This window comes from Herpailurus yagouaroundi, unplaced genomic scaffold, assembly GCF_014898765.1.
Source record: "Herpailurus yagouaroundi ecotype Mexico unplaced genomic scaffold, PumYag 165, whole genome shotgun sequence".
NCBI lineage: Eukaryota > Metazoa > Chordata > Mammalia > Carnivora > Felidae > Herpailurus > Herpailurus yagouaroundi.
In genome coordinates, this window is record NW_024412406.1 from 29,037,943 (window position 1) to 29,052,759 (window position 14,817).

Consider the following 14,817-nt stretch of genomic DNA (forward strand, 5'->3'; position numbering starts at 1 on the left):
GAAATGAAAGAGGGATAACTCTTCCTGAACAAAAAACAACAACAACAAAAGCTGAGGGAATTTATTGGCACTAGACATGCCTTACAAGATATTCTAAAGAGTCCCTTGAGTAGAAATAAAAGGATGCTAATTGACATCATTAAAACGTAAGAAAGGAGTGTAAAACTCACTGGTAATGGCAAATATACAGTCAACGTTAGATCTGGCACATAATTCACTTACAACTCTAGTTTAAAAGTTTAAAACAAGTACTAAAACCAATCATGACTGCAAAAACCTGTTATTAATTACACAATATAAAATATAAGTAAATTGAAACATCAATAACCTAAAATGTGAGCGGGAGGAGAAGGAAACATGAAAAGTGTAAGAATGCCTTTGAAGTTGTTATTGATTTAAACAGAGTGCTATAATGTGAGAATATTTGTATAAGCCTCATGGTAACCACAAGGGAAAAATCGGTAGTAATTGGACAAAAGAACATGATGAAGAAGTCAAACCATACTGATTCCAAAAGCCATCAATACACAAAAATAAAGACAGCAGGATAAGAAACATGGGGCAATGGATCTACAAAACAACCAGAAAACAATGAACACAATGGCAATAGTCTTTACTTGGCAATAATTACTTAAAATGTAAACAGATTAAATTTATCGATCAAAAGACACAGAATGGCTGAATGAATAAAAAACTCAAGATCCAATGATAATGCTGCCTACAAGAGATTCACTTAGCCTTAAAGGCACATAGAGACTGAGAGTGAAAAGATGGAAAAAAAAATATTTCAAGCAAATGGTAACAAACAAAAACAACAGCAAAAGCATGGCTATACTTACATCAGACAAAATAGACTTTCAATTAAAAGTAGCAAGGAGTTCCCAGATGGCTGGGTCATTTCAGTGTCCGACTCTTGGTTTTGGCTTAAGTCATGATCTCATGGTTCTTGACTGCACGCTGTCAGTGCAGAACCTGCTTGAGATTCTCTCTCTCTCTCTCTCTCTCTCTCTCTCTCTCACTTTCCCTCTGCCCCACCCGTTCATGCACATGCACATGCTCTCGCTCGCTATCCCTCTCTCTCAAATTAAGTACATAAAAACTTAAAAATAAATTCATTAAGAGTCGCAAAAGGAGACAAAGAAGATAATTATTTAATGATAAAGTTGTCAATCTATAGAGAAGATATCAATTATAAATATGCAGGGACCCAACAGCAGAGCATGTAAACATTGACGCAAAAACTAGCAGAGCTAAAAGGAGACATAAACAGCAACACTATAATAGGGATTTTACTACCCCACTCTCAACAATAGATAGATCATCCAGAAAGAGAATCGACGAGGAAGCAGTACATTTGAACAATACAGACCAAATGGGCGTCTCCAGAATACAGAACATTCTATCCAACAACAATAGAATATACGTTCTTTTCAAGTACACCAGGAACATTTTCTAGGATAGACCATATGCCAGGCCAAAAAAAAAAACCCAAGTCTTAGCAAATTCAAGGCTATTGAATTCAAACCAAGCATCCTCTCTAGCCACCATGGTAAGAAATGAGAAATGAAGACCAAAGAGGAACTGGAAAAATTCCAGTTACATTAAAATTAAACAACACTCTTCCCAACAACCTACAACCTATGGATTAAAGAAGACATTAAAGAGAAGATAAAAAAGCATCTCCAGACCGACAAATATGGAAACACAACATGCCCAAACGTATGAGACACAGCAAAAGCAGTTCTAGGAGGGGAGTTCATAGCAATAAATGCCTACATTAAGAAGCGGGAAAGATACCAAATAAACAACCTGACTTTATACCTTAAGGAACTAGACAAGAAGAACATACCAAAACCCAAAGTTAGCAAAGTAATCTAATAAAGATTAGAGCAGAAGTAAAAGAAATAGAAGACAGGAAAACAATGGAAAAGATTAGCCAAAAGCTGGATTTTTGAAAGATAGACACAATTGACAAACTTGTAGCCATACTAGCCAAGGAAAAAGAGACAGGACCCAAATAAACAAAATTATAAATGAAAAAGAGAACATTACACATGAAACTACATCAGTGGAAAGGGTCACAAGAGGCTACTATGAATAACCATCTGGCACCAAACTGGAAAATCTAGAAGAAATGAGAAAATTCTTAGAAACATGCAAACTATGAAGAAAGGAACGAGGAAGAAATAGAAAGTCTGAACAGACTGGGTGGCCTGGGTTGGCTCAGTCAGTTGAATGTCTAGCTCTTGATTTGGGCTCAGGTCATGATCCTAGAATGGTGGGATCGAACCCTGAGTTGGGCTCTGCACGGAGCATGGAACCTCTCTCTCTCTCTCTCTCAATCTCTCTCTCTCTCTCTCTCTTAAAAAAAAAAAACAAAACTCAAAAATCCAAAGAGACTAAGTAAGGAGATTCAATCAGTAATTTAAGATCTCCCAATGAAGAAAAGCCCAGGACCAAATTGCTTCACTAGTGAATTTCACTAAATATTTCAAGATGAACACCCACTTCCCTCATACTCTTCCGAAAAAGTTGAAGAATATGGAATTCTGCCAAACGCATTTTGTGCCACCAGCATTAGCGTGACACCAAAGCCAGAAAAGGATGCTACCAGGAAAGAAAACTACAGACCAATATTCCTGGTGAATGCAGATGACAAAGTTCTCAGCAAATAGTAATGAACCTAATTCGGCAGCACATTCAAAGGATTTGTACCATGATCCAGTGGGATTGATACCTGGGGTGCCAGGATGGCTCAACATATACAAACCAATCAATGTGTCGCATCATATTAATGGAATGAAAGAAAAAAACCATATGCTCATCTCAGTAGACGCATAGAAAAGTATCTGCCAAAATTCAAGATCTGTTCATGCTAAAAACGCCTAATGAATTAGGTGTAGAAGACAGGTACCTAAAAATAATGAAGGCCGTATATGATAAGCCCACAGCTAACATCATACTCAATGGTGAAAGGTTGAAAGCTTTTCCCGTAAGATCAGAAACAAGACAAGAGTGCCCACACTCACGACTGCTCTTCAACAAAGTGCCGGAAGTCCTTGCCAGAGAAATCAAGTAAGGAAAAGAAACACAGGAATCAGAATTCGAAAGGAAGAAGTTAAGTTGTCCTGTTTGTACCTGCATGATTTTATATGTAGAAAATCCTAAAGATTTCACCAAAAACTGTTAGGTCTAATCAACAAATGCAACAAAGTGGCAGGATATAAAGTTAACAGATTAAATTCAGTAGCATTTGTATATACTAACACTCAATTATCTGAAAAAGAAATAAAGAAAACAATCCCATTACAATCGCATCAAAAACAATATAATATTTAGGAATAATCTTAACCAGGCAAGTGAAAGATCTCTATTCCGAAAACCCCAGGACAATGATGAAAGAAATCAAAGAAGGTACAAAAAATGGAAAGGTATTCCATATTCATGGATTGGAAGAATTAATATAGTTAAGATGTCAATAGTACCCAAAGCCATCTAGAGATTCAATGCCCATCAGGATCTAACACCATTTTTTATAGTAGAAAAAACAATCCTACGATTTAAATGGAACCACAAAAGACCCCAAATAGCCACAGTAATCCCAAGGGGGAAAAAATGGGATGCATCACACTTCCTGATTTTAAGCTTAGCTATAAAGACATATGTACCCTTATGTTTATTGCAGCATTATTTACAATAGCCAAGATATGAAACCAACCCAAATGTCCATCCATAGATGGATGGATAAGAAAACAGTGGTATACATGTGTATGTATGTACACATATGTAATAGAATATTACTCAGCCATAAGAAAGAATGAAATCTTACCATTTGCAACAACATGGATAGATCTGGAAGGTATGATGCTAAGTGAAATAAGTCAGGGAAAGAAAAAAAAATGTGATTTCACTCATATGTAGAATTTAAGAAACAAAACAAAGAAAAAAGAGGTGAACAAAAAAACAGACTCTGAACTATAGAGAACAAACTGTTGGTTGCCAGAGGGGAGGTGGCGGGTGGGGGGGGGGGAGAGATGACGGGGATTAAGAGGACACTTACCATGATGAGCACTGAGCAATGTACAGAACTGAATCATTATATTGCACACCGGAAACCAACATAACACTGTATGTTAACTATACTGGAATTACAAAAAACACCCGGGACACCTCTGCCGATCACCCAGTCTTTGTTAAAGAAAAGAGATGCTTTCTTCACAAAAACAGGTTGAGCTGACTCCCCAGGCCATGGTGCAGTGGGCCATCTGGTCAAGGACCGCACTTGAGGCGTCTGCTGTGGATACAAACTACTCCTGATGCCAGAAGGTATTTGTCTAAAGAGAAATCCTGTTCCGGGTTGTGGGAAGCAAGCAGTTCGTCCTTTTTAATAGTTTCTAAGAGATGTCATTTTACCTTTTCTTCCCTTTCCCCATTTTTTAATTGATGGAATCTGTCTTCAGGTAACCTTATAAGATAAGGCATAAATAAATAAATGTACCTTGCCCTAAACCGAAGGACAATGGCATCTATTGCAATCTGTATAAACAGAGGTACCATTAACATCCTATTTTCCGTGGATGGTGCATCCCAGAGCACCACTCCATATGCAGAAAGCATGGGGATTACAGGGCATACGGTGTTTTGCAGTGGAGGGGGCCATGCAGCCCGCCCTCGTCCAGGAACTTTTTATTCGTATATAACCTTTAGCAACACCATACCCCTTCAAGATTCTGAATTAGGAGCGACGTTCTATTAGTAAATCTTATCCCTTATCCTCCCTTTGTATCCCATGATGAAACAGTACACACACCTTGCTTAAAACAATTAAATCTCTCCAAGACGTCAATGTCTTCTATGGCCTAATAATTCCAAATTACCCACTTGCCATACACCTCATCTCTGCTGGAGCAGGATGAGACGATTCCTAGAAGAGGAAATGGCTCTGGTTGGTCTTGATTAGTCTTTGTGTACCTGGCCAAATGCCCCCCCCCCTTTCCTTGTATCTTACTTTTCCTGTATATGAAATGGGACGAATATGCCGGACCCAAAACTACCCTAGTAGACGACTATTATGTGAAGCATCCCCCGATCCTTTCCTTAATGGGGGTAAGTATAGATGAGTGCCATCCGTGGTGGGATATCGTTTGTTGTTTTCTCAGCAAGTTGCTGGGGAACAGCAAGCTTTCTCTAAGTGCGAGGGGCTTTCTGGTTCATTTCTCCACCTTACACATGTGAGCCCTACTTGTACTTACCGTCAACTCAAATAGTGACGTGTGTGCTAAATAACATAAGCCTTCTCTCCCATCTCACTCTCCACACGAGTGGCTCAAATATTAAAGAAACGAGGCCTGGGGCGCCTGGGTGGCACAGTCGGTTAAGCGTCCGACTTCAGCCAGGTCACGATCTCACCGTCTGTGAGTTCGAGCCCCGCGTCGGGCTCTGGGCTGATGGCTCAGAGCCTGGAGCCTGTTTCCGATTCTGTGTCTCCCTCTCTCTCTGCGCCTCGCCCGTTCATGCTCTGTCTCTCTCTGTCCCAAAAATAAATAAACGTTGAAAAAAAAATTAAAAAAATAAATAAAGAAAGAAACGAGACCTGTGATCATAAGATAAAAGCTTATCGTGCTTTTCTGCCCAGCCTACGTTCTCGAGTTTTTTGTCCTAATTAGCAGTTAGACATCATTCCCACAATCCACCGAAATAAAGGAGAAGAAGATTTCATTCTTAATCTTGCCCTGTCAAACACTTCTATTTATTCGCTGGCTTCCCCATTTAGGGACCTTTTCCGCGGAGGCACTGAGGCGACTGAATGATGGTTCCCATGTTCTCGGGCAATGGAACATCCACTCATCAAACAGAAAATGTTTCAGCTTTTATTTTAAACTGGGTTTGTCTCCAGGTGGACTAGCGATTTGGATATCTCCATGCTAATATGAAGGCAACAACCTAGAAATGATGGCACAATAGTTTATCCAGGGATTAGGAAGCCAGGGTGAAAGGGAACTACTGAGTCCTACTTAATCCCACACACACCATGGTAGGTACGGACCCCAACCCAGGCCTTGCTGTGGCCAACACAACAACGTCAGTCCATCTTTTCCAACAGGCCCCGTCCAAGATTCCGAGACTGCCCAGGGGAATCCGTGGTAGGGATGATACAGTGGACAGATGGGTCACTCGGCTCTCCCCCGCTCTGTGTCCAGGGGATGTCAAAGTACAGCTGCAGAGTTTATGAAAACCGATGGAGTTTCAAATCCCCAGGATTCAACCGGCTGTGTTTGTGGCCAGATATCCACTTGATTCTTTGTCCATCACCAGAGATATAACGCGGCAGTGACTCTAAGCTTAAATCTTTAATTTTCAGAAGTCCCTCAAGATTCATAAAAGAATTTTGTGAGTCATAAAGAAAATCAATAAAATGTTTCCAAGAAATTTGAAAGATACTGCAATGAATTTCAAGGGGTCTCTGAAGGCCACCGGCCGGCAGAGGGCTGCTCAAATGTATGTTACTGAAAATGTAATGGAGACATTAAAAAAAAAAAACCCTGTATTTTGGACGATTTACCATTATTGGTTACCCATGATATAAGGTTTCTAAATTTACATTTTTTTTAAACTGATAGGTATGAATTACTGTTCTGAATAACTTTGAGGTCGAAGGAAGCAATTCTCATTGACCAAAATCAGAAAGGGAGTTTGCTCTCACCCACGCAAAGGAGACTTTTTCCCTTCTATGTATTTTTGAAAGGTATTTTGTACCTAAATAATCGAGAAACGGATTCACGCCCACCAAACTAAGCAAGCAAAACCCGCCGGGAACATTCACACTCTCTTTCACACCTAACCCTGCGCTGTAGGAAACAGATGTTTCTAGAAATTTTCATTCCTGTTCGGAATCCATCCCAAAGAAAAACTTGCCCTTCGAAACACTGTAATCAATGACTCTAGGCTGGTTAAGGCTTTGCCCTCGTGTCTGAGGCGTAAAGGGCCTATGGTTGGGCAAACCGAAGCCTCAGTTCCCTCTCAATCCACTTGCCTCCCATTAGTAAAGATAGAAATAGAGCTAGAGGGCTGGTCAGGCTCCCTTGTGATTCCAGAATCGGATTATTTACGGGGTTCACCTGACTTGCACTAAGGAACAAGCCACAGGGAATCGACAGCTCCCTGTGGAAAGGAATCCAATCGGGGCAAAGATGAGGGTCTGAGCCATTTCGGCTTCCTGGCTCTCCCTCGGGCAAAAGGGATGAAGAACGTGAGCAGAACGGGATCGAAGGAACAGAAACACATTTCTTTGTAAGCTCATTCGGTCCTCACAGTTTTGCGACATTAGGCCATACATATTTCTGAAGTTCTCGGTCCTGAAAAACAATACTCGCACAAAGAATTGAGACGAACCGGTCCAAGCTGTAGGAGAGGTCACCTGGGGCAAAGGGGCGTCGGAGGACTGAAGCCATTTGTGGAAAGCAGCGAGGACGGGGACCCCAGAAGTGTAAGGCGCAGTTCAGCAGGTGCGTTCCGAGGCGGAGCCGGATTTTAGGACGCTTTGCGCGGAGCAGCTGGCTCCGCAAGGGGGCGCCACCGCCGCGCGCCTGGGACACTCGCGGCTCCCGGCCTTTGAGAGCCGGGCGAGCCGGGCTCCCCCGGAGTCTGAGAGTCGTGGAGCATTTTCAAGTGAAAGCGGAGGCAGGCAAAGCGAAAGGCAGAGAGAAAAGGAGCTACAACAGGAAAGGGGAACCTTCACTGTTCTCACCACCGTGGTGGGTAGTCACAGCCAAGCTCCAGCCTCCTTCACCCAAATCCCACGCCTCCGCCAGACGCACACACGCGCGCGCACACTCCCGCGCGCTCCACGGGCCCCCTAGCACCCCGGAGGAGTGGGCGATGGAACGCAACGCACGAGACCGGACCCGCTTCCGCAGCGATTAGGGCGAGGGAAGAAGGACTAGATAGAGGTCCTGGCCAGGCTGGTCGCGGGCTTGAGCAGTCAGTGCCGGAAATCGAAGAAGCAAGGTGCAGGGCGAGCGCGGGGCCGACGCCTGGGGGCGCCCGCGGCATCCTCCAGCCCCCGTCCCCGCCACCCCCACCGCCACCCCCCGAATCCCGGGGATAGAGTCGAGGGCTCCACCTAGAGCCTGGGTTGCGAACGCCTTGGGCGGCAGGAGAGAGGGGGGGCGGCGCAGAGGATTCCCAGCAATAACCGGCCCCCTTCCCCTCCCCATTCCTCCCCTCCCCTGTCAAACTCGGGGGGTCGACTCGGTGTCCTTTGGCATTAGAGAGAAGTGAGCGTGCGTCCTCGGCCGCAACAGTCCTTATACTCAGTGTGCTCCCGCATCCTCGGGAGGGCTTCACCAATTCAAATTCGGACGCAGCCCTAGCGCGTCGGATTCCCGAGGTCTGAGCCGGAGCCTCAGGGAATCTGCGTCTCCAGCAAGTTTCCGAGCGCCGCGGGCGCCTGCTCCCTCCGCACCCGCCGGGGCTGGCGCGGCCGGGACCCGGGCGCAGGGCGCGCGCGGAGCGGAGCGGAGCGGAGCGCGGCGGGGGTCAGGCGGCAGCGCGGCAGGCCAGCAGCTGGCGGAGGCTCCTGCGGAAGCTGTCGTCCAGGAAGGCGTAGAGGAAGGGGTTGAGGCAGCTGTTGGCGTAGCTCAGGCTGGTGATGAAGTAGGAGGCCGCGATGACGAGCGGCGTCTGCGGGAGGTCGGTGGTGAGCGCCACCACGGTGCTCAGGTGGTAGGGCGTCCAGCAGAGGAGGCACACGGCCAGGATCACCACCACCAAGAGCGTCACCCGCTTCTTCGCGCGGTCCAGGGCCTTGGCGTGGCTGTCCAGCCGCATGGCGCGCAGCCTGCACAGCAGGACGCCGTAGAGGACGCAGATGGCGGTCACGGGGATGGCGAAGCCGAGCACCAGCGTGTAGAGGCGGCTCGCCCGCCACCAGAAGGCCTCGGGCTGCGGGAAGACCAGCACGCACTGGCGCCGGCCCTGCTCGTCGTCGAGCCGGGCGAAGACGGCGAAGGGCAGCACGACCAGCGTCACGAGCCCCCACACGGCCAGGCTCACGGCGCGCGCCGCGCGGTACGTGCGGCCGGCCACCCGGCGCGACTCGGCCGTGGCCAGCACCACCAGGTAGCGGTCGGCGCTCATGACCGTGAGGAAGTAGAGGCTGGAGAACGTGTTGTACTGGTCGATGGCCACGATGAGCTTACACATGAGCTCCCCGAAGGGCCACCGCTGCAGCAGGAAGTCGGCGATGTTGACGGGCAGCACCAGCGTGAAGAGCTCGTCGGCGATGGCCAGGTTGAGGATGAACAGGTTGGTGACGGTCTTCGTGCGGGGCGCCCGCAGCAGCACGTACAGCACTGCGGAGTTGCCAGCCAGCCCCACCGCGCAGATCACCGCGTAGACGACGGGCACGGCCACGGCCAGCGGCGGCGGCAGCGGCGGCGGCAGGCTCGACGCGTTGGGGCAGCCCAGCGCGGGCCCCGGGCACGACGCGTTGGCGGGCCCCGGCTCCGAGAAGCTCTCGTTGTGCATGTCGGCGAGGGCAGTGAAGCCGGCGACCCCGTCTCCTCCACGGCCGCCCCGCCGGGTCTGCGGCTCCCCCGGGGCCGCGTCCGCGCGGACCGCGCTCCGACGCCTGTGGCTCCACCCCCCCCCCCCCCCGCGGAGGCGCGTCCCCCGCCGTCCTCTTCGCCCGCGGTCGCCGCGGACTCTGGGGCTGCAAAACCGAATTGAGAGGCCGGGTTAGGCTGATAGACGTGCAGCGACAGCGAGAGGTGCGGTTCCGAGGGGAGGGGAGAGGCGCCGCGGCGGCCCCAACCTGCCCCCACGTGACCTCCCTCTGCCACCTGTTGAAATCCTATGGTAACCCGTTGAACACCTCGAACAAAGTGCGACAGAGAAAAGAGTCCTGACCCTTCGTAGGAAAAATACCAACCTGTCTCTTCCGCTTTAAGACGCCCCTGGCCGACGCGGGTCTCCCACCTTCCGTGCGTCCTCTCCAAGAGTGAGCTCAGTAGCAATCTCTAGGTCACCTAGCTAGCGGGGAAGGGGCCGCCTTTGCCCGGAGCCGGGAGGTGGGGAGACCGCCGACTGCCGCGGCGCCAGCCAGCCCGCCCGCCCGGCGTCCGCCTCCCCGCTTCGGCCCCGGGCGCCAGCGCGCGTCTACGCGGGTGCAGCCCCCGCGCTCCTGCAAGCTCCGGGACCGCGCAGCCGCGACTGCGCCCCCGCTGACCCGGCCGCCTCCCCACCGTCCCCCGCCCCGGCGGTGGGGTAGAGAGCCGCGTTTCTCAGCAATCCTTTTTTTTCCCTTCCGTATTAATTACATTAATAAATGAAAAGCTCTCCTGCTAAGAATTAAAGAGAAACAAAGCTGGGGGGGGGGGGGGGGCGGTGAGGGGTCTATTTTCAAAGAGCAATGCGGTTCTGGCTCCCATTCTACTTTTTAAAACCCCATACCCCAAAGGAGCTAATGCAATTTTAAATTTTAAGTTACATCTGTACTGCATCGCGACACAGAAGGGAGAAGTGAATGCAATTTTAAAAAACGAATCGCCCGTTTTCTAATACTCTGGCCTTCACAGGTGCAAGATCGTTCATAGCAAATAAAGGTCAACGATTTGAGATACTTTATTTAGTCTCTCTCTCTATGTTATGCATATACATATATTAGCGTACCACGACTCTTCATGCGTATTTCATAAAATGTTGCCGGTTGTTCAACACACTGTCCTGATTCTCCAGCACACATTCCTGATTCTCCCGGGAAGAGAACTCACCCTCGCGTTCACAGCGCTGAGGCCGAGCGAGGCCGAATGAAGGCAGATCTGGACTGCCATCTCCCTCTCTCTCAGAGCCTCTACAGAAAGGGGAACTCACCCTAGGCACCCCCACCTCTGAGGACAGGATGAAATCAACTCCGTATTGGTTCTCTCCACTTCCTGTTTTCTTCTTCCACCTTCCCTCTGGGAGAGCAGCAAATTAAACCACGGGATTCTCTCCTGCTTCCCTCAAACAGGTTTCCTTCCCACAAAAGCAGGCAAAAGTCCAAATAAAGTGCATTTTTTGGGTCTCTTATGAGGCAGTTTTAGAGGAGAGGCTAAGATACTGAGGAGGAGGCTGGGAGTAGCCGGTGGAAGAATCTCTGGGTGCAGGAATACAAACGCTTTATTTACCCACTCATTCTCTTTTTACTAGGCTCTGTGTAATTAAGCTCCCTGCAGTTTCACACTTTGTGAAGAAGATGACAGGAAATTCAGGCTATGTCCATGAGCTAAAAATATGTGAGAAAACACCATCTACTGTTAAGTGAAACAAAAAAGGTTATACATGATATATATATAAAACATATGTAATACACAGATATACATGAGTATGTATACATACATACATACTCATGTATGAGTATGTACTCATACATATGTATGTATGTGTATGCGTGTGTGTGTGTGTGTGTGTGTGTGTGTGTGTGTGTAGTTGCTTAGTTTTCAAATATTTGGAGATTTTCCAGTTCTTTTAGTTATTGATTTCTGGCTTAATTACACTGTGGACAGTGTACATTCTCAATGTGATTTCAGTTCATTAGTATTTGTTGAAACATGGCCCAGTATATGGTTGTTTGTCCTAAGTCTTTCCTGTATACTTGAAAATGATGTGTGCTCTGCATTTCTTGGGTGCCAAACTCTAGGTATGTCAACTAGTCAAGTTTATTATTATGTTCCTTAAATCGTCTCTCTCTATTGGCATCTTTATCTGATTGCTTTATCAGTTACAGACAGATATTGTTTAAAAAAATACCCAGTCGATGAATATAGGTTTCTCTAATTTTGTGAATTTTTTACTACATAATTTGATTCCATTCTGTTAAGCGCACATCAATTTCAGATTGTTATCTTTTCCAGTGGCATGGACTCTTTTATCATTACAAAATATCCTTCTTTAACTGGGTTACTACTTGTAGGTATTCTCCTTTGTTTGGTATTATTGCAGCTACTTCTTAGTATTATCAAAGAATATATTTTCTTAATTTTTTTAAATTTTAAACTCTCTATGTCCTAATGTGTAAAATGTGTCCCATATAGGGGATGCCTGGGTGGCTCAGTCGATTAAGCGGCCGACTTCTGTTCGGGTCAGGATCTCATGGTTTGTGGGTTCGAGCCCTGCGTCGGGCTCTGTGCTGACAGCTCAGAGCCTGGAGCCTGCTTCAGAGTCTGTGTCTCCCTCTCTCTCTCTCTGCCCATTTCCTGCTGTGCTCTGTCTCTCTCTCTCTCTCTCTCAAAAATAAATAGACATTAAGCAAATTTTTTAATGTGTCCTACACAAACATAACAAAGGTTTTTTTGATCCAGTCTGACAATATTTGTCTTTGAATGGAATCTTTAGTTCATAATGTCTTTAATGTAGTCACAGGCAATATTCGGCTTGACCTGCTATGTTATTCTTTGTTCTCTGTTTCCCTTATCTTGTTTTCATCTTTTTTTTCCCCTTTCTTATGTTCTTTTAGATTAAAATGAATCATTTTATTATTCGATTTCCCACATCTCATTAACTCATTAGTTCTACATGTTTTTATTTAAAAAGCTGAAATAAAAATTGGATATGAAATTCTAGATTTTCAGGTTTTTCATTTGAGTCGTTTTGATGACACTGTCTTTTTGACTCCATTGTTTCTATTGGAAAAGTGGTTTCCTGTCTTACTGTAGCTCTTTAAGGTACTTTGCCTTTTTTCCATAACTGTCCTTAAATTGCCTTTGATTTTGTCCTTTGGAAGGCAAACTGAGATGGGTAGGAGTGGGTTTCTTTCCATTTATGCAGGTTTGGATTTGTAAAGCGTCTGCATCTGTGACTTGATCTTTTTTTTTAGTTTTTAGTTTTTATTTTCAGTTTTGGAAACCCATCAGCATTCATTCTTCCAGTTACCATTCTGTCCATTCTCTCTCTTTGCTCCTACCAGGACTCCAATTACATGTGTGTTAGGCCTTCATCCTCTTTTCTGTGTTTCCTACCCTCCTCCCTCTCTCTACTTCAGTCTGGTCTCTCAAATCCTGGCTTTCCTGGTTGCTCCCGAATTTCTTCAAACAGCTGTTAGTTTCCTTTCTCAATTTTTATGGTAGCTCATAACAGGAGGGTTTGTGTGAGTGACACAAGCTGCTTTGTCGTAACTGGAAGCAGGAGTTAATATCTAAAGTTTTCTATTCGGCACAATACTAAATTAAAAAGTATGTGTGTATGTGTCTTTTCATGTACATAATTATGTGTTAGTATGTGTAATTATGCAACATGTACATCAAAATATTTTTAAAATATTTTGGTAAGATATAAATTCAGCAGTAATTTTTTATGAATATAATTTATTGTCCAATCGGCTTCCATACAATACCCAGTGCTCATCCCAACAAGTGCCCTCCTCAAAGCAGTAATTTTTATTTTCTTTGTACTTTTCTGGATCTCCAAAACATTTTTTATAATGAGGGTGTATTACTTTTGTGTTATTAAAAAACATCGTATTTGTAAAAATCACCATAATAGTATTTTTTGGCCATAAAATACTAACTATTGAGAAGAAATTAAGAATATATAGGGAAGGTATTTCCTCCAGCATTTGTGACATTGCTATAAACACACACACACACACACACACACACACACTCACAGTGAATAAATAGATTTATAAAATATACTTTACATAGAAATATACTTTATATACCCTGAAGCCTACCCACAAAATTGCCAAAAAAAAAGAGAGTTCCAATAGCAATTTGTACTGCTTGAGCCAATTTTGTTTATTAATAAGAAAATGTTAAATTAAAAACTCTTCTTATTTTAAAAGTCTGCAATAAAATAGTTGAATCTTGAGTACCAAGAACATTAATATCTACTATAATCACATGTCTTAGTTTAGTGTTACTAAAACTTCCAAAATTGCTTTTCCTCAGCCCAGAAATAAAGAGTTTTCAAGGCAGAAATGAAAAGATAGAAACATCAAATTCACGGTACTTGTCATGATAAAGGACTGGATGTTTTGTCCCTAAAAACAACAATAAGACAAGGATGTCTTCTTTCCACATTTTTATTCAACCTTATATGGCAGGTTCTAGCCAGCACAGTGAGGAAAGAAAAAGTATCTCTGTGCCTTGCAATCAATATAAATGCTGGTCTCCACCTAAAATAATAGCCATAATTCTGTTGTTGGTGCACGTCGTTTTCATGTTTTATACTGTTTTTGTACATTTTTTTGTATCCAAAATACATGTTACATTGTTTTGAGTATTTTTAACACTTACATAAAAACTATCATCTAGATATTTTTCTGCACTCTGCTTTTATCCAGATTTGCCTATTTGATGCATTATTATTTAGCTACACTTTTTAACCCTTTATAGTATTTTCTTACATGCAAATACCATAGTTTGTCTTGAAAACGCGTTTAACGCTATCTCTGACTCTACTTTATACCTTGTATTCCTTTCATTCTTTCCACTCCTAATCTCATTCCTTTTATTCCTATTATTCTTATTTGTACTTTATTTCTTTCTTAAGAATTTTGCTAGACTATATTAAAACTGAATGGCACACACAATCAACTAGACCTAATTGACATTTACAGAATACTTCATCCAACTTCAGGAGAATACATATTCTTTTCAAGCTTGCATAGTATATTCACTAAGATGGATCATGTTCTGGACCCTTACAAATCTAAAAGGTAGAAACAATATCATCTTTCCTCTTAGACCTCAACAGAATTGTGCTGTAAGTCAGTAACACATTGCTGGAAAACCCAAAAATATTTGGAGATCGAACAGCAAACTTTTATTTATTTAT

The 14,817-nt window shown here is 44.6% G+C and overlaps 1 protein-coding gene across 1 annotated transcript; it reads right to left on the minus strand.

The window, feature by feature from the left end:
* Positions 1-8,494: 8,494 nt before the first annotated feature.
* Positions 8,495-10,096, minus strand: NPBWR1 (neuropeptides B and W receptor 1). The gene has a single exon (XM_040487856.1). The coding sequence runs from the start codon at positions 9,526-9,528 to the stop codon at positions 8,539-8,541; it is 990 nt and encodes a 329-aa protein (XP_040343790.1). The 5' UTR covers positions 9,529-10,096; the 3' UTR covers positions 8,495-8,538.
* Positions 10,097-14,817: the final 4,721 nt, after the last annotated feature.